This window comes from Cyclopterus lumpus, chromosome 4, assembly GCF_009769545.1.
Source record: "Cyclopterus lumpus isolate fCycLum1 chromosome 4, fCycLum1.pri, whole genome shotgun sequence".
Lineage (NCBI taxonomy): Eukaryota > Metazoa > Chordata > Actinopteri > Perciformes > Cyclopteridae > Cyclopterus > Cyclopterus lumpus.
Genome location: NC_046969.1, coordinates 24771872 through 24792534, shown reverse-complemented (window position 1 = coordinate 24792534; position 20663 = coordinate 24771872). Strand labels below are relative to the sequence as shown.

The following is a 20663-nucleotide window of genomic DNA, read 5'->3' as shown; positions in this document are numbered from 1 at the left end:
CAAACGCGGAATAAACCTAACCAGCGACACGCAGTTCGACGTGTTTTTTTTAATTACAGATTATGAGTGACTAATAAATAGAACTTTATTAAGCAAATCTTTATCGTAATAATGTATAACTTTGTTGGGGGGACCCTTTGCCCCGGAAGCTATTCCACGCGTCACGCATGCAGGCTGGATGTCAACATGTACTTCATGTGCCTTCGATTTAAAGTAAACTGGTTATTAACCGACTTAGGTCCTCATTTATAAAAGCTGACAACAAATGGATGACTTCCTACTTCCGGAGAATGAAGGAGACCTTCAGGATCAAGTAAGACGCGTTTGCTTTTGCGACCTCGCCGGTTGGAGTTTGAGAACTAACTTGGCAAGTTGCGTTCAAGGTCCTGTTTTGTGTCTCGTTTTTTAATGTGGCGTGCGCCAAACGGTGAACCGGAGGTCCAGCAGCAGGCGGTTTAAAATGAGATCAAATAGCACTGGCTGCCACACATCTGACACAATTAAATATAAAGGAACACACACACACACACACACACACACACACACACACACACACACACACACACACACACACACACACACACACACACACACACACACACACACACACACACACACACACACACACACACACACACACACACACACACACACACACACACACACACACACACACACACACACACACACACACACACACACACACACACACACACACACACACACACACACACACACACACACACACACACACACACACACACACACACACACACACACACACACACACACACACACACACACTCACTCTACAGGTTGCCCCTCAGGTGTCTGGATTCATTAACACGACATGCAGGTGTGTGCAGCTCAGCAGGTTCACATCAGCAGCCAGAGCCGCATGAAGAGGAGACACAAGGTGGACACAAATCACACATAATTAAACGTGTAGTCGTGTGTGTGTGCGCTCGTGAGAGCTACTGTACTGTCCGTGGCGGAGAGTCAAACTGTGTTACAAGACAGGTCTTCAAACTGTAACTCTACCTTCATCATAATTGCTGGCCATCACTGTAGGGATCATAGTATAATTCCTATATTTGTAATACATCATAGTCGTTTTTTTATAATGCATGAGTCACTGTTGTAATGCATTTGAATGTGATATAAGTGACTCTAAGTGGTCATTGTTTTCTTTAAGTATAGTCAAAAAATATAAATTTATACAGCCTTTTGTGTGTTTTTGCATAGATTTAATATTATTTATTTCACTTAAATACAAAAATGTACTTACGTAAAGCTCCAACTCACGTCCACGCGTATGATCGATCTCTGTTGCTCTGTTATTGTTTTCCTCACGCTCAGATCGAAGAGGTCGAGGCTCTGGCTTCCATCTACGGAGATGAGTGGTGCGTCATCGATGAAGCGTCCAGAATATTCTGCATCAAAATATCAGATGACTTGGAAGAGCCAAAACTGACAGCATGTTTGCAGGTAGAGGGAAAAACTATTTATATATATATATATATATATATATATATATATATATATATATATATATATATATATCTTTTAATAAATCTTTTCTTATTAATCAGATAATTCTTCCACCTGATTACCCGAGCGCCGCTCCGCCCATCTACCAGATCAAGTGAGTCTATTTCCCTCTCAAATGTTCTGCAGAATTGATAGAACCCCGCCCACCCCACTCCATAACCCCGCCCCCCACACTCCATAACCCCGCCCCCCCACACGCCATAACCCCGCCCCCCACACGCCATAACCCCGTGCCTGCTCTCTGCAGTGCGGTGTGGCTTCGGGGCCCCGAGAGGAGCGCGCTGGCGAGCGGCTTGGAAGACCTCTACGCGTGAGTGCTGCGCAGGTCAATGTGATCGCCACGGCAACCGGAGGCTTTCGCCCGGTCGCTTCTGCAGTAAAACAACAAAAACTCACATGCATTCGTTTAAATTTCGACAGGCAGCACGCGGGAGAGAGCCTCCTCTACCTGTGGGTGGAAACCATTCGACAATTCCTCGTGGAGAAATCCCGGAGCTCGGAAACAGGTGAGGCAAGAGCCGCTAAGCCCCGCCCACTTTAGGTACCGCCCACTTTAGGTACCCTCAAACTTTATATTTGCAATGATTAAGTGGCAACAACGCTTGTCATTGTGCTGCAATTAAATAAATAACAAATAATTACACATAACGGAGATAAATAATATCACAGTGAAGGAAGAAGCCGCCACCTATATATATATATATATATATATATATATATATATATATATATATATATATATATATATATATATATATATATATAAAGAATTCACAATATTATAGAGAACACACATGAGATATAGGACTCTGTAATGTTGTCGACAAAGTATTTACTTTTACAAGATATGATACATAATGACAACAATAACGATACATTAGCAACGACAAAAAAGGAAGAAAAAATGCGTGTGTGTGTGTGTGTGTGTGTGTGTGTGTGTGTGTGTCTCGTGTAGTTACTTGTGTCTCTCTCAGACGGGCGTGCTCTGGGAACGAGACCGCGGTGGAAGTTCATGATAACATCTCCACGTGTTAACAGCTCGGCACTCTGTTCATCAGCACGTGAATTATCAGATAATTTGTAAAGAAATAGTCGTATCGGGATGAATCTGCCCCAACACACACACACAGACACACACACACACACACACACACACACACACACATCTGACATCTAAATGCTGAGATGCTCCTCCATTAGTGTGACGGCTATCAGATGTGATAAGAGGAGCACAAAAGGCTCGGAGGGTGCATTAAAAAGACAGAATGGACCTTTTGGGGTTTACGATCAATATCTCGGTAATGGCGTCGGTTGCCTCGGCAGAATCCCCCTTTTTTGAAAGTGTGAAAAAAAAGAAGAAGATATACGCAAATTAAAGTGTCGGGTCTTTCTCTGTTGGAGTCCGATGCGGCTCGCTTATCGGAGGCCGATCCCGGAGTCGGTGTCCTCCATTACGAGGGCCGACTTCTTTTCTAAAGCAACAAGCCGGACAAATAATAACCAGAGGGGGTTATGAATCGTCCTTTTTCTCTGCAATTCATGTGTTAATAAGTATAACTGGTCACAGCACTCAGTGAAGCGTGATTGACAGCTTTTTGCCATTCAGAAGAGATGTGTGTGTGGGGGGGGGAGGGGGGGGGGATGATAAGGCTATATGCACATTACACCAAAAAAAAAAAAAAGGAAATGAAAAAGGCAGCAAACATAATGGAGGACACGTAATGGTGATGATGATGATGGTGAAGTTTGGATGAATGAGACCAGACGGGAAGCAAAGAGATGAAAGAATATCAGGTTTGTTCGCCTTGATATGAAGTTGCATGTTTTTTTTTTTATATAGCTTATGTGTAGATATATTATTGATGTATTTATTTAGTTTTTTTTCTCACTTTATTTGGTGGTGTTTGTACATTATAGTTGATCAGGAGCGCGGTAAGCGCCACGTAGTGCGAGAAATGTCCATTTGATACGCCTCAATAAAGGACTGATTTCTATGAAAACACACACTCTCTATGAAAATACACAAAACACACACTCTATGAAAATACACAAAATACACACTCTCTCTGTACGAAAACAAACAGAAGCAAAAGCTAATTATTATGCAGAAGGACAGCAATATTTTTTTAGCGCATTAGCTTGAACAAACGGTTCATTGGTCAAACATAAATATGTATTTCAGCTTTCAGGGAATATATATATATATATATATATATATATATATATATATTTTGTTTTAATATATATTTACATATAAAACTATATATATATATATATATATATATTATTTGGGACAAGAAAGAAAATCCATATTTGGTGTGAATCTTCTTCAAAGGGCATCTTAAGCTTATAGAAGCATAACTCAGGGCTGGTCCAAGGCAAACATGATAACCATCAGCATTATCAAAGAGGAGGGTCCTAAAGGGGGACGGGGGACTCCCAACGTTCTGGCTCCCGTTCTTTCCGGTTCCCCTCTGAACCAGCAGAGAACCGGCCCTCTAATCCTTTCCTGCTGGTTCTAATTGGCGTCATCCATTATGAATGGTTTGTCCTTGGCGTCGTCATAGGTCACCAAGCCCGACGCGAAGGTCACCAAGCCCGACGCGAAGGTCACCAAGCCCGACGCGAAGGTCACCAAGCCGTTGCCGGTGGCGACGTGAAGGTCATGCAATGCTAATTCTGGATCAGGTGGCTCAGTTGGTGTCTTTTTAATGACGAGCCGCCAGACCTTTGACGGGCTCCAGGTTTAGGATTAAGAAACACGACAGGTGGAGAAGATAAACACATTTAAATAATAGATATATCACAGATATTACGTACAGTAAGGACATTATTGCTGTATTACAAATTGTAGATTTTAAATATGCAAACAAAGGCATTATCTTATCAAATATGTGCTACGTTGGATGAAGGGAGGTTCGTTTCATTTTGTTGACATTAGATTCAAAGGATTTATTATTATATCTCTTTGTATCACTCCGTAAATCAGAAAATACGGAAATATTTCTCCATGTTTTTAGTTCTAAAATGTAGTAAAAATGAGTGAATGCTGTGTGAACCAACCCCTCTGCATAAAGCTTCATAATATATAGTTGTTATTAATAGATGTGTATAAATGAGTCTCTGAATGCTGTGTGAACTAACCCCTCTGCATAAAGCTTCATAATATATAGTTTTTATTAATAAATGTGTATAAATGACTCTCTGAATGCTGTGTGAACAAACCCCTCTGCATAAAGCTTCATAATATATAGTTTTTATTAATAAATGTGTATAAATGAGTCTCTGAATGCTGTGTGAACTAACCCCTCTGCATAAAGCTTCATAATATATAGTTTTTATTAATAAATGTGTATAAATAAGTCTCTGAATGCTGTGTGAACTAACCCCTCTCCATAAAGCTTCATAATATATAGTTTTTATTAATAAATGTGTATAAATGAGTCTCCGAATGCTGTGTGAACTAACCCCTCTGCATAAAGCTTCATAATATATAGTTTTTATTAATAAATGTGTATAAATGAGTCTCCGAATGCTGTGTGAACTAACCCCTCTGCATAAAGCTTCATAATATATAGTTTTTATTAATAAATGTGTATAAATGAGTCTCTGAATGCTGTGTGAACTAACCCCTCTCCATAAAGCTTCATAATATATAGTTTTTATTAATAAATGTGTATAAATGAGTCTCTGAATGCTGTGTGAACTAACCCCTCTGCATAAAGCTTCATAATATATAGTTTTTATTAATAAATGTGTATAAATAAGTCTCTGAATGCTGTGTGAACTAACCCCTCTGTGCAAATGAGGCACGTAACGGTAACTTTTGGTGAATTTAGATTAAATCTGAGGACGCAAACAGACAAAGCGGTAAAATAAAACCCCTAAATGTGTATTTTGAGAAGTTTTCTTTCCTCCAGTCTGAAAGAAGACGAGTCTCAACCGACCAGAGCGTGAACATTTACTTTTGAATGTCTCTCCTGATTAAAACGTAACGTTTCTTCCAGTGGATCCTTCGGAGAAGGTGAACATGACGGCCGAAGAGGAAGTGGACGACGATGACGACGATGATGAAGACGCACCAGACTTCAGGGCCCTCAAGCTGAACACAGAACATTTTCATCTTTTCACGGATCGTGCAAACGGTACCGCACATTTTTTTTTACATTTGCGTTTGAACGTAAAAAAAGAAAGAAAAGAAAACACGACTCACTGTCGACGTTTAACCCGCAGATGAAGAGGCTCCTCCCATAAAACACGGGAACGCCATCACAGACCGACGCAGCACCTTCCAGCCTCACTTAGCACCTGTGGTGACTCCCAGACAGGTAAAAACAACAACAACAACAACAATTATATATATATATATATATATATATATATTTGACTAACTAAGTGGCTAACGACAGGTTGTGTGCATATTTTCTCAAAATGAACCATCATCTGGCTCCTTCCACCTGCTGTGAAGTGCTATTTAGACGCAAATATTTAGTCCTCCGGAGAGCAGACGCACCTGAAGAGGCTGCCACCTGCGCCTCATTTGCATATTTAATGCATACAATTGAGAAACACTCGAGATCTGCTCCACGGGGAGAAAAAAAAGAGTTTTGAGCCTTTTCAGCTTTATTTATTTACAAAGACTGTGTGGCGCTCCAGAGTTCAATATTTAATACTTAAATCAGACATTGTGAAATACATTAAAAAAAAAAAAAAAACTGATTAAATTGTGTAAAATAGATAAACCAAAACAATTAATTATTATTAATTATTATTAATTTCTGTTTTATTGACTTTTTGTTTACTATTTACATTTCACCAATGACACCCATTTCTTCTGTGTCAGTCTTCCGTGATGATACTTTATATTATAATATAATATAATGATAATAATAATTTACATTATATGCAGCTGCTGAGATGTTTATTGCAGTCGTGTGGACAGAAGTTAAAAGACAAGATAACAAATACTTAAAGTCCATGAAATGTGCCATAAAATAGAGTTTAATTGGTAACAAAAAAACGTTAGAATAAAAAAAAAAACTTTTTAAAAGGTTCCTTTTATTGAGATAAAAACTAATTAATGAAACATAATATGAATAGTTTGTACAAATGTACAATGTGTTGAGCTTTTATTATTTCTTAACTTATTTTTTCTGTTTTTTTATTTATTTATTTGTTTGTTTTATTATCTTGCATTCATGAATATAAATATTGAACACTATTGAGCTCCATAAAAGAGAAATAGGTTCTTCGGAGGGTGAATATTTTTAATGCGGTATAGTACGGAAGCCCAGAGAGGTAAAAAAAGAAAGAAAAGAGAAATAAGTTAATAAACGTCTGATTTAAATAGTGTTTGTTGTTGTAATACTCTATTCCGCCACTAGAGGCTCGAGTTAAGTCATAAAAACACAGCAGAGAAATAACTAATAAAAAAAAGACTTGATCGACTTAAAACGACAGATGATTTATTTTTAATAGGTAAAAAAAAAAAAAAAAATAATAATTTAAGTTTTTCCGAGGACACGTAAAAAAAAGAAAGTCCCCGTGAGGTGAGGAATGACGTGCTCCACCTGTCGTGTGCCGCAGGTGAAGCTGGTCCTGGGGAAGCTGTACGAGAACAAGAAGATAGCCAGCGCCACTCATAACATCTACGCATACAGGTCAGTGGTGTCACGTGTGTGTGTGTGTGTGTGTGTGTGTGTGTGTGTGTGTGTGTGTGTGTATGTGCTAATGAGGATGACGAGCACTCGCCGGCTGGTCATTACCGCTGACATTTACCTCAGAAACGTCTCAAGCTGTCGCGGTTGTCTGTGCTTCGGTAGGATTTACCGCGAGGACCAGAACAGCTTCCTGCAGGACTGCGAGGACGACGGCGAGACCGCCGCGGGGGGACGGCTGCTGCACCTGCTGCAGGTCCTCACAAGTCCTCCGGGGCTCCCCCCCCACCCTCCCTCACAGAAATGCTGACGTGACGCAACAAGAGCCCCTCACTAGACTGAGGTCTTATGGAGGACCGGGACTAGACTGAGGTCTTATGGAGGACCGGGACTAGACTGAGGTCTTATGGAGGACCGGGACTAGACTGAGGTCTTATGGAGGACCGGGACTAGACTGAGGTCTTATGGAGGACCGGGACTAGACTGAGGTCTTATGGAGGACCGGGACTAGACTGAGGTCTTATGGAGGACTGAGGATAGACTGAGGTCTTATGGAGGACTGGGACTAGACTGAGGTCTTATAGAGGACTGAGGATAGACTGAGGTCTTATGGAGGACTGGGACTAGACTGAGGTCTTATAGAGGGTCGGGACTAGACTGAGGTCTTATGGTGGACCGGGACTAGACTGAGGTCTTATGGTGGACCGGGACTAGACTGAGGTCTTATAGAGGACTGGGACTAGACTGAGGTCTTATAGAGGACTGGGACTAGACTGAGGTCTTATGGAGGACTGAGACTAGACTGAGGTCTTATAGAGGGTCGGGACTAGACTGAGGTCTTATAGAGGACCGAGACTAGACCGAGGTCTTATGGAGGACTGAGACTAGACTGAGGTCTTATGGAGAACAGGGACTAGACTGAGGTCTTATGGAGGACTGGGACTAGACTGAGGTCTTATGGAGAACAGGGACTAGACTGAGGTCTTATAGAGGACCGAGACTAGACCGAGGTCTTATGGAGGACTGAGACTAGACCGAGGTCTTATGGAGAACAGGGACTAGACTGAGGTCTTATAGAGGACCAGGACTAGACCGAGGTCTTATGGAGAACAGGGACTAGACCGAGGTCTTATGGAGGACCGAGACTAGACCGAGGTCTTATGGAGGACTGAGACTAGACCGAGGTCTTATGGAGAACAGGGACTAGACCGAGGTCTTATGGAGGACCGAGACTAGACCGAGGTCTTATAGAGGACCAGGACTAGACCGAGGTCTTATGGAGAACAGGGACTAGACCGAGGTCTTATGGAGGACCGAGACTAGACTGAGGTCTTATGGAGGACTGAGACTAGACCGAGGTCTTATGGAGAACAGGGACTAGACTGAGGTCTTATAGAGGACCGAGACTAGACTGAGGTCTTATGGAGGACTGAGACTAGACCGAGGTCTTATGGAGAACAGGGACTAGACTGAGGTCTTATAGAGGACCAGGACTAGACCGAGGTCTTATGGAGAACAGGGACTAGACCGAGGTCTTATGGAGGACCGAGACTAGACTGAGGTCTTATGGAGGACTGAGACTAGACTGAGGTCTTATAGAGGGTCGGGACTAGACTGAGGTCTTATAGAGGACTGGGACTAGACTGAGGTCTTATAGAGGACTGGGACTAGACTGAGGTCTTATGGAGGACTGAGACTAGACTGAGGTCTTATAGAGGACTGAGGATAGACTGAGGTCTTATGGAGGACTGGGACTAGACTGAGGTCTTATAGAGGGTCGGGACTAGACTGAGGTCTTATAGAGGGTCGGGACTAGACTGAGGTCTTATGGTGGACCGGGACTAGACTGAGGTCTTATAGAGGACTGGGACTAGACTGAGGTCTTATAGAGGACTGGGACTAGACTGAGGTCTTATAGAGGACTGGGACTAGACTGAGGTCTTATGGAGGACTGAGACTAGACTGAGGTCTTATAGAGGGTCGGGACTAGACTGAGGTCTTATAGAGGACCGAGACTAGACCGAGGTCTTATGGAGGACTGAGACTAGACTGAGGTCTTATGGAGAACAGGGACTAGACTGAGGTCTTATGGAGGACTGGGACTAGACTGAGGTCTTATGGAGAACAGGGACTAGACTGAGGTCTTATAGAGGACCGAGACTAGACCGAGGTCTTATGGAGGACTGAGACTAGACCGAGGTCTTATGGAGAACAGGGACTAGACTGAGGTCTTATAGAGGACCAGGACTAGACCGAGGTCTTATGGAGAACAGGGACTAGACCGAGGTCTTATGGAGGGTCGGGACTAGACTGAGGTCTTATGGAGGACTGAGACTAAACTGAGGTCTTATAGAGGGTCGGGACTAGACTGAGGTCTTATGGTGGACCGGGACTAGACTGAGGTCTTATAGAGGACTGGGACTAGACTGAGGTCTTATGGAGGACTGAGACTAGACTGAGGTCTTATAGAGGGTCGGGACTAGACTGAGGTCTTATAGAGGACCAAGACTAGACTGAGGTCTTATGGAGGACCGGGACTAGACTGAGGTCTTATAGAGGACTGGGACTAGACTGAGGTCTTATGGAGGACTGAGACTAGACTGAGGTCTTATAGAGGGTCGGGACTAGACTGAGGTCTTATGGAGGACCGAGACTAGACTGAGGTCTTATGGAGGACTGAGACTAGACCGAGGTCTTATGGAGAACAGGGACTAGACTGAGGTCTTATAGAGGACCGAGACTAGACTGAGGTCTTATGGAGGACTGAGACTAGACCGAGGTCTTATGGAGAACAGGGACTAGACTGAGGTCTTATAGAGGACCAGGACTAGACCGAGGTCTTATGGAGAACAGGGACTAGACCGAGGTCTTATGGAGGACCGAGACTAGACTGAGGTCTTATGGAGGACTGAGACTAGACCGAGGTCTTATGGAGGACTGGGACTAGACCGAGGTCTTATAAAGGACCAGGACTAGACTGAGGTCTCTTCTTTGAGCGCCGGTGGTTTTTAACGGCCATCTGTTCTCCGCCTCGTTCATTTTCACTCTCGACACTATTTGGCATCAACTGCTGACCTTTTTTTCTTCTTCTCATTGTTATGCGTAAGCAGCTTTTCTCACAGAATCTGAGAGATCTCGTTGAAACGTGATATTAAATCACCTGTGAAATAGATCAAAGAGGTACAGTCTGGTATATTCATGCTAATTGAACATTTTAGAGGTGACATTTTTGACATTTAAAAAAAACATTTACTTTTATTCACATCAGGTGATGTGGAAAAATGGCCTATATATATTTTTAAAATTTGTATATATACATATATACATATATATATACGTATATATATATATATATATATATATATATATATATATATATATATATATATATATACGTATATATACATACAAATTTTAAAAATATATATAGGCCATTTTTCCACATCACCTGATGTGAATAAAAGTAAATGTTTTTTTATATATATATACGTATATATACGTATATATATATATATATATACGTATATATATGTATATATATATATATATATATATATATATATATATATACATACATTTATATGTACGAGGCAAAGGGAGATGTGGTCATGGAAACGTGTTGATTAAAAACCGCCACACGTCATCGAGTATTGATTAACAATTACTATTTTTCTTCCTTTTAGATACATTTTCAATCTGTAAAGATAAGTGTGAGAGGAGGAAAATTAACAAATGTGCCAAATCAACACACTAGTTCTGTTCCTGGAAGGAGTAGAACAAAAATAAAAATCCAAAGTAATTTTAGATTATGACGTATGAAAATATTGTTCATTTAAAAAAAAAGTACAAATGACTCCCTGAATCTCAAAGAGGTTCATTTCCTGTTGCAGTTAATTGTGGAGTCGGACTATTTAGTATTTCTGGTGAAATAATGCAGCATGCAAACACCACGACGGCGTAAACATCCCACAATGCAATGCGGTAGTTCCAAACAACGTTCGTAATGTAAAAAAAGAAACTGACACATGCTTTTTTTTTTTTTTTGTGATACAAAAGTTTGCCGATACGATGTCGAGTATGTTGTGCGTTTAAAAAAAAAAATGTTGGACGTGAATGACATCAGCTCACAGGAAGTAAATGTTGCATCACTTCCTCTTCGGATATAATGGATTAGCTTATTGATTTCTAAATACTGGAGATTCGTTTTCTGGAAATAGTGGAAAGTTACATTTATTTAATTTACTTAAATAAAATATCATCTGTGGAGAGAAAAAAAAGGTTTATAAAAGGAAAATAATGTATATTTGTTGCGAGGACGTGTTGTAATACTGACTCGGGCCACACGAGGCTAAAGTGCACCACTACCCCATGTTCACATTTTAATTTCTCTCCTTCACTATGAACACTACGTACACACGTATTGTGTTTTAAAAAAAAATGTTTTAAAGTTACGCAAATGAAAACTCTTCTGGAAGAAAAACAGGAATGCTTTTTAGAAAAAGGAAGAAAAAAAAGCTGCAAAATTTTACACATTTGAAGAACTTGTATTTGGCAAAATGTTTGAAAAGTTACAAACCGAAACAATTAATATCCGGCTCGAATGCCCGAATAATTGATACGGAGACGAGTCTCAGAAACAGTGTTCCTTCAGGCGCTTTGTGACCTTTAATGTTAATTAATTATGAATTATGATTGTCAGGTTATTTTCCTTAATTGCTTTTAGCCCGTTGGACGGGTTGATTAACATTAGCCAAACGTTAACTTGTGTGTACGTCTTCAGAAAAGACCTCCACATCGGGTATTCTCTCTACGATGAAGACCACTCATATCTACATAATGTCTCCGGAGGAAGAGTCCACAAAAAATCTTTTCATTCCACGTATCAAAGAGGCACTTGTGCTGTCAGATGGCACAATGATTCACACACACACACACACACACACACACACACTGAAACGTGTCCACACACTTTAGTTCTCGCCGTAATATTGAATGAAGGCCAGTGAAAGGTTTGTTTTAAACTCATCGCATTACATTTTTCCACGTAATCGGAGCTCGGCGATGACTCGAAGCAGTCCTGACGTTCCCATTAGCCGGCGGTGCCGAGTCGCATCAGAGCTCCTCCAGATGAGATCTGTGACTCGTGTCAAAGTTCATACTAGTTTGGTGAGATGACGGCGGCGCCCACCGCGTGGTGACCCCCCCGGTGAACCCCGTGAATATCTGAATGTTTGGCATCTTGGATTATGCATCCAGCTAAAGGAAGTGATCATATTTGGACTGTGGAGGAGAGACGTAGAGACGCAGTGCACGACTGGTGGAGACCTGTCAATCACCTTGTAGCCCCGCCCCTAAAGCATCCCCTGCTTTATTGTCTGTTTGACTCTAAATGACCATAATTCACTAAATGAACATCACGCTGTATTGAAGAAGACTTGAAACTAGAGATTGAGACCAAAAACTAATGTTTACAATGTTTACTGCGGGAATACATCAAGAGAAGTAGAGTCATTTATATAGACTTCTATACAACCAGAGGAGTCGCCCCCTGGTGGTCAGGAGAGAGAATGCAGCTTTAACACATGAAGCATAGACTTCTATACAACCAGAGGAGTCGCCCCCTGGTGGTCAGGAGAGAGAATGCAGCTTTAACACATGAAGCATAGACTTCTATACAACCAGAGGAGTCGCCCCCTGGTGGTCAGGAGAGAGAATGCAGCTTTAAGACATGAAGCATAGACTTCTATACAACCAGAGGAGTCACCCCCTGGTGGTCAGGAGAGAGAACGCAGCTTTAACACATGAAGCATAGACTTCTATACAACCAGAGGAGTCGCCCCCTGGTGGTCAGTAGAGAGAATGCAGCTTTAAGACATGAAGTATAGACTTCTATACAACCAGAGGAGTCGCCCCCTGGTGGTCAGTAGAGAGAATGCAGCTTTAACACATGAAGCGTAAACTTCTATACAACCAGAGGAGTCGCCCCCTGGTGGTCAGTAGAGAGAATGCAGCTTTAAGACATGAAGCATAGACTTCTATACAACCAGAGGAGTCGCCCCCCTGGTGGTCAGTAGAGAGAATGCAGCTTTAACACATGAAGCGTAGACTTCTATACAACCAGAGGAGTCGCCCCCTGGTGGTCAGGAGAGAGAATGCAGCTTTACCACATGAAGCGTAGACTTCTATACAACCAGAGGAGTCGCCCCCTGGTGGTCAGGAGAGAGAATGCAGCTTTAACACATGAAGCGTAGACTTCTATACAACCAGAGGAGTCGCCCCCTGGTGGACTAAGGCACTTCAGCAATAGCTTCCCTTTTCAGAACTTGAGGTGAGTCTTTATGAGAGAGACCATAGCGATGAAGCAGCAGCTCGTGTATTTCTCTACTATTTAACTCCGATGCCGAAAACAAAAAACAGCTTCATCAGCATCGCTGACGTTCATTTATATTTTAAAGGGTCTTGCGAAGCTGCCTGAGTAGATATTTCCGTACATCACAAGGTGTGTGACCCCCCCCCCCCCCCCCCCCCCCCCCCCCCCCCCCCTGATTCCCGTGACATGAACACTCCCAATCGTTTTTGACATTTGTGAAAACCTCTCCGTCGCATCCGCTCAGCCTCACGCGGACACGAGGAAAAGACTTCCTGCAGCTGACCGACCTATAATACTGTAGCCGGAGTGATGGCATCAGCCTCCCGCCCCCCCCCCCACACACACACACACACACTCCCCCCAACGCTGATTAATCTCCCACTCGTCGCACTTTACATGAAGAGCTTTCTCCTTAATCTATTCTCCTCTAATCTCATTCGTCTCCTCGAGCCCTCTCTTCCCCGTTTCCTCATTTAAAGTTGTTCTTTGTGGCTCTGAATGTGGAAGTGTGTCGTAATGAATTTAAAAGAAAAGAGGATCTAATTAATAGTGTGAGCAGCCAGATGTGGATGAGCCCCCCCCCCACACCCCCCCATCCTCCACTAATGGCATTGCCCTTTTTTTATGTGTGTTGCCGAGGCAAATTATCGTCTCCACGTGACATTTTGAGGAGGCAAATTGAGCGTTCACAGCTGTCAGGCGGCCTTTTTTCCCACAGGTACTATTTTTTTTAAAATATTTTTCTTATAAGACATTTTAAGACGGGATTCGCTTCTTGACGGCCTTTTGTATAAAAAGGCAATAAAGTAGTCTGTGAATATGAGATATGAGTTTGCACATAATCACAATCCCTCCTCCACACGGGGGTTTGACATTCATTGTTTGTTTGATTCTTCACAGTTACACTTTGTTTTTTTTAACGTAAAACTTTAATTGGAGCAGCTTTTTATTCACTACTGTCTTTTTTTTGCCTGTCACTTTAACTCGTCTGGTTATTTGTGGGTTCTCGTTTTATCTGGTTTGAGTGTATATTTATTGTCGTTCTTTCGCAAACAGCGTGGGTTGAAGTGCTCGAAGGAATCTCCGTGATTTTTATGGATGATTTAAAACCCTTAAAAAAAACTCCCCCCCCCCCCCTTCCGTGTCTCTGTGCTCGCTAACGCTAGCCGGTCACACTCAAAAGATGAAAGGGTGTTTTTTTTTAAATTTCCTCACCATCTGCCATTTAAGGCCCACCCCCACCCGCACGATCTCAGCTTCTGAGTGACAGCTGGCGGCCCGAGTCAGACACACTTAACGGAGAGTCGTCAACCCGTCGGATCAGATCTCGGGTGTGAAATGTCTGGGGAGGCCTCCTGAAAATGGTCGTCGGCCCCCGGGCGAAGGGTGTCATCGTCACATATTTATTGTGTTTGATTCATAATGTGTTTTGTGCCTCGCCGCAGATCCTGGACGTGCGCAACGTCGCCGTGGTCGTGTCTCGATGGTACGGCGGCGTTCTGCTGGGTCCGGACCGCTTCAAACACATCAACAACTGCGCTCGGAACATCCTGGTGGAGGAGGGGTACGCCGCCTCACCGGTGAGACGCTGTCCGTCATCTCCCTCGGACACGTCTTCTTTTTACACCTTTTTATTTGATAGTAATGACGGAGTGAGACAGGAAGAGAGGAGAGGAATGACGGTTTGTCCAGCTGGGACTCGAACCGGGGACTCGCCGCTCAGGGCAGAGACAAGGTTTCCTTGTACAATGCCTTATACTCATGTCTTACGAAAAAAGTAAACAAGGACTTAGTTAGGTTTAGGTAAAATATCTTAAAGGACTTAGTTAGGTTTAGGAAAAGATCTTAAAGGACTTAGTTAGGTTTAGGTAAAATATCTTAAAGGACTTAGTTAGGTTGGGCTGCACGGTGGTGTAGTGGCTAGCACTGTCGCCTCACAGCAAGAGGGCCGCGGGTTCGATTCCCTGTCGGAGCGGTCCTTCTGTGTGGAGTTTGCATGTTCTCCCCGTGGCAGCGTGGGTTCTCTCCGGGCTCTCCGGCTTCCTCCCACAGTCCAAAGACATGCTGCAGGTTAATTGATCTCTAAATGTCCCATAGGTGTGAATGTGAGAGTGAATGGTTGTATGTCCCTACATGTGCCCTCGATGGACTGGCGGCCTGTCCAGGGTGTCCCCTGCCTTCGCCCTATGTCAGCTGGGATAGGCTCCAGCGCCCCGCGACCCTAATGAGGTATTGAAAATGGATGGATGGATGGACTTAGTTAGGTTAGGTAAAAGATCTTAAAGGACTTAGTTAGGTTTAGGTCAAATATCTTAAAGGACTTAGTTAGGTTTAGGTTACAAAACTACTTAGTTAGGTTTCGGAAAAGATTCGGGAAGTACTTAGCTAGGTTTAGGTAAAAAAAACTACTTAGCTGTAGGAAAAGATAGTTGTTTGGGTTCAAATAAATGCAAATATCCACAGTCCACAAATCAATGGGTGAAGTCACGAGGACGACATACACACACACACACACACGTGTATTGTTGCGCTGTGTCTTTATGTTAAATCGACCTTTACCCCTGGGGCCACGTCTGGGGGTACGTGAGATTAAAAAAAAAAATACATTTAAAAATTAGCGTCCATTTAGAAATCCTTATTTAACAATAACATGGTTATTTAATAAATATTCAATAACATATAAGTGTAAGTTCATGAACTGAATTGTATATATTCTATATTAAATCAGACCAAAAATGCTAATTAGCGGGTTAAAGGTATTTCTCACCTCTGAAGGTGGAGAACCTCCGAGGGCCTAGTTCACCCTTGATATTTCCTTTTTTATCTCCTTTTTGACAACCAAAGCAGAGTCTGAATGTCAGAAGAGAAGACGCTCTCAGATAATGTATATGTATATATATATATATGTATATATATATATATATGCTTTGAAGCCGTCTTTGTGTTCTTCGAAAAAAGTTACTTCCATCGGTAACGTGATTGACCTTTTCAGCTGCTGCCTCGGATATAGATTAAAAGGTACCCTGCAAACCCCCCCCCCCAAAAAAAAAACCCATATAAAAACAATAAAAAACAAAACCTCTTGGTTTCAGTCGCCTGAAGTCCGTCAAAAGCGTTTCTGATTGACAGGTTAGTCTCCAGCGCCCTGAAAATGTCTCCACGGTGCTCTTCAGCTCGTTTTTTAAAAATGTCAATAAACGACAGAGTGATGTAAAAGGTCAAAGGTCGGACGGTCAGATTCTACACTGGGATTTATTTTTGGGTTGTTACAGGTTTGAATATTGCAGGAAATATCTCAGTAAACCGTATTGGAAGAAGTTCTGCAAAATGATTTTTTGCTCAGTTTAGAGAGTTTAGAGCCTCATTTCAAACTCCATTATGAGACATGAAAGAAATCATGTGTTCACAGAATTATCAATTATGCTTTCTTTCTTTTTCTACCCCCCCCTCCCCCGCACCTGAAAGGGCTGTTGAGATGTGGTCGGCGGCCCGCTTTGTCAAAAGCAATAATTAGGATGTTTTGTAAGAGTACTGGAGAATGCAATGTTTGGAGCGAAGCAATTATTTGAATACATTAAAACAGTGGGAGGAAAGCCAGTCAGCACCTTGTAATTTGCACATTTCAGTTAGGCAACGAAAACGCAGCGGGACTTCAGGGGGAGGGGGGGGTCTGTTCGAACACCGAGTCACGGAGCTTTATAGAACGGCACTTAAATATTACACATGGGGGGGAACAAAAGCTTGGGCGCCATTTAAGCGGAGCGCTAATGCGAGATCGTCGTTCTCTAACCACCTTTTTGCTCTCGCTCCACAGGAGGAAGCCGCCAAATCTGGAGCGAAGGCCAAGAGGCCAAAAAGCAGGAAGACAAAGTGAACGTCAGGAAGATGAAGAGCACAGACTTGTTTTCAAGACGATTAAAAATGCGTCTTCATTGACATAAACTGGGATTTGCTTGCAATTACAAATAATTTATTCGAGTTTACGACTTAAGTGCTGCAAAAAAAACGGATTTTGCGGTTTCCTCGTTTTCAAAGTGGTGCTATGAATGTGTCTCGGGTAAAAGGTCAGAAAGAGACGTGTTCACAGTGAATGCACCGCTTGTGAACTCCTGAAGCTTTTACGTGCCTTAAAAAAGGCGTTCGCTAACAAGCAACGAGACGGCCAAACTGCATAGAAGCAAGACACACATGGTGTAGTTCTTTAGCCTCTTTTTGTTGTTTTGTGTCTCTTTGTATTTGTTTTGGTCTTTTTGTACTTTTTTTTTTTTTTTTGTCAGTTTGCAGCTCTATATAGTCGTTTTGCGTCTCTTTGTTGTCGCTTTGTCTCTTTGTGGTCGTTGTGTGTCTCTTTGTAGTCGTTTTGAGTCTCTTTGTTGTCGCTTTGTGTCTCTTTGTGGTCGTTTTGTGTCTCTTTCTGGTCGTTTTGTGTCTCTGTGGTCGTTTTGCGTCTCTTTGTTGTCGTTTTGCGTCTCTTTGTTGTCGCTTTGTGGTCGTTGTGTGTCTCTTTGTAGTCGTTTTGCGTCTCTTTGTTGTCGCTTTGTGTCTCTTTGTGGTCGTTTTGTGTCTCTTTGTTGTCGTTTTGTGTCTCTTTCTGGTCGTTTTGCGTCTCTTTGTTGTCGTTTTGCGTCTCTTTGTAGGGGTTTGTGTCTCTTTGTTGCCGTTTTGTGTCTCTTTGCGGTCGTTTTGTGTCTCTTTGTGGTCGTTTTGTGTCTCTTTGTGGTCGTTTTGCGTCTCTTTGTGGTCGTTTTGCATCTCTTTGTTGTCGTTTTGTGTCTCTTTGTTGTCGCTTTGTGTCTCTTTGTGGTCGTTTTGCGTCTCTTTGTTGTCGTTTTGTGTCTCTTTGTAGGCGTTTGTATCTCTTTGTTGTCGTTTTGTGTCTCTTTCTGGTCGTTTTGTGTCTCTGTGGTCGTTTTGTGTCTCTTTGTAGGCGTTTGTGTCTCTTTGTTGCCGTTTTGTGTCTTTGTGGTTTTTTTGCATCTCTTTGTTGTCGTTTTGTGTCTCTTTGTTGTCGCTTTGTGTCTCTTTGTGGTCGTTTTGCGTCTCTTTGTTGTCGTTGTGTGTCTCTTTGTAGTCGTTTTGCATCTCTTTGTGGTCGCTTTGTGTCTCTTTGTGGTTGTTTTGCGTCTCTTTGTTGTCGTTTTGCGTCTCTTTGTAGGCGTTTGCGTCTCTTTGTTGTCGTTTTGCGTCTCTTTGTAGGCGTTTGTGTCTCTTTGTTGCCGTTTTGTGTCTCTTTGCGGTCGTTTTGTGTCTCTTTGTGGTCGTTTTGTGTCTCTTTGTGGTCGTTTTGCGTCTCTTTGTGGTCGTTTTGCATCTCTTTGTTGTCGTTTTGTGTCTCTTTGTTGTCGCTTTGTGTCTCTTTGTGGTCGTTTTGCGTCTCTTTGTTGTCGTTTTGTGTCTCTTTGTAGGCGTTTGTATCTCTTTGTTGCCGTTTTGTGTCTCTTTGTGGTCGTTTTGAGTCTCTTTGTTGTCGCTTTGTGTCTCTTTGTGGTCGTTTTGTGTCTCTTTCTGGTCGTTTTGTGTCTCTGTGGTCGTTTTGTGTCTCTTTGTAGGCGTTTGTGTCTCTTTGTTGCCGTTTTGTGTCTTTGTGGTTTTTTTGCATCTCTTTGTTGTCGTTTTGTGTCTCTTTGTTGTCGCTTTGTGTCTCTTTGTGGTCGTTTTGCGTCTCTTTGTTGTCGTTGTGTGTCTCTTTGTAGTCGTTTTGCATCTCTTTGTGGTCGCTTTGTGTCTCTTTGTGGTTGTTTTGCGTCTCTTTGTTGTCGTTTTGCGTCTCTTTGTAGGCGTTTGCGTCTCTTTGTTGTCGTTTTGCGTCTCTTTGTAGGCGTTTGTGTCTCTTTGTTGCCGTTTTGTGTCTCTTTGCGGTCGTTTTGTGTCTCTTTGTGGTCGTTTTGTGTCTCTTTGTGGTCGTTTTGCATCTCTTTGTTGTCGTTTTGTGTCTCTTTGTTGTCGCTTTGTGTCTCTTTGTGGTCGTTTTGCGTCTATTTGTTGTCGTTTTGTGTCTTTTTGTAGGCTTTTGTGTCTCTTTGTTGTCGTTTTGTGTCTTTTTGTAGGCGTTTGTGTCTCTTTGTTGCCGTTTTGCGTCTCTTTGTGGTCGTTTTGCATCTCTTTGTTGTCGTTTTGTGTCTCTTTGTTGTCGCTTTGTGTCTCTTTGTGGTCGTTTTACGTCTCTTTGTAGGGGTTTGTGTCTCTTTGTTGCCGTTTTGTGTTTCTTTGTGGTCGTTTTGCGTCTCTTTGTGGTCGTTTTGCATCTCTTTGTAATGTTTTTTGTGTCTTTGTCGTCCTCTTAATATAATTTCTAGTCATTTTGAGTCTGTTTGCCACAGAGCTTATTTACTGCAATAATCCAACAATCCTGTGGAGGAGTCCCGTTGGCTTCGTATCAAGGGAACCAGCGTGATACAGAAATTCCCTGCAGGATTATAACGTCTCACGGCTCGTAAATTGTTATTAACTCTAGACTGAGAAGCCTTGAAATGAGATGTTTTCATTAAACATGAGATTTGTTCAAAAAAATGACCACTTAACAAAAATGACCACTTAATATCCATCAGTCCCACACAAGGATTCTGGAATCCACTTTATTAGAAAACCTCATCATCATCGCGAAGCTTTTAAATGAAGGACTTTGTTCAGAAGGATGCTTTTGCCGTCCTTTAGTTTTAAATATTAATGGTGCGCTGTCAGCGGGTGAAAACTCGCCCTCGTGTGTCTCGATTCATTCAGCGTTTGCAGCAAAATATGATCAGACAAAACGAACTTCACTGAATTCCGTTGACACGAGCGCTCTCAAACTCGCTCTCACGGTTCACTATTTCCGCGCTGCATTTGACATGCGCTTGAAGTTGCAGGCTTTTTATCACACACACACACACACACACACACACTCTCGTTGGCTCCAGTGGGATTGTGCGTCACTTCTCCGTTTGGGTGTCAGCGGATGCTCGGAGAGACGCGCTCTGCATGTGAACCACTCCAGGGCCGGTTCATGTGACTTTCTTACAAACCATCCAGGGCTCAGCTGTCACCAGCACAACCAGCACAACCAGCTGTCACCAGCACAACCAGCACAACCAGCACAACCATCACAA

The 20663-nt window shown here is 42.5% G+C and overlaps 1 protein-coding gene and 1 long non-coding RNA gene across 3 annotated transcripts; both read left to right on the top strand.

The window, feature by feature from the left end:
- The first annotated feature begins 153 nt into the window (after positions 1-153).
- Positions 154-17526, top strand: impact (impact RWD domain protein). 2 transcript variants are annotated; one of them, XM_034530659.1, is made up of 11 exons: positions 154-313; positions 1360-1488; positions 1593-1645; positions 1799-1861; positions 1972-2057; positions 5559-5696; positions 5785-5879; positions 7138-7211; positions 7374-7464; positions 15024-15142; positions 17393-17526. In XM_034530659.1, exons 1-11 carry the CDS (start codon positions 266-268, stop codon positions 17517-17519), a joined length of 1023 nt encoding a protein of 340 aa, XP_034386550.1. In that variant the 5' UTR covers positions 154-265; the 3' UTR covers positions 17520-17526. The 2 variants fall into 2 exon arrangements, with proteins under 2 accessions (XP_034386550.1, XP_034386552.1); XM_034530661.1 differs by having other exon boundaries at positions 15024-15158.
- Positions 9114-10380, top strand: LOC117729518. The gene is made up of 2 exons (XR_004609373.1): positions 9114-9494; positions 9843-10380. It is a non-coding gene; the product is annotated as an uncharacterized LOC117729518 (long non-coding RNA).
- Positions 17527-20663: the final 3137 nt, after the last annotated feature.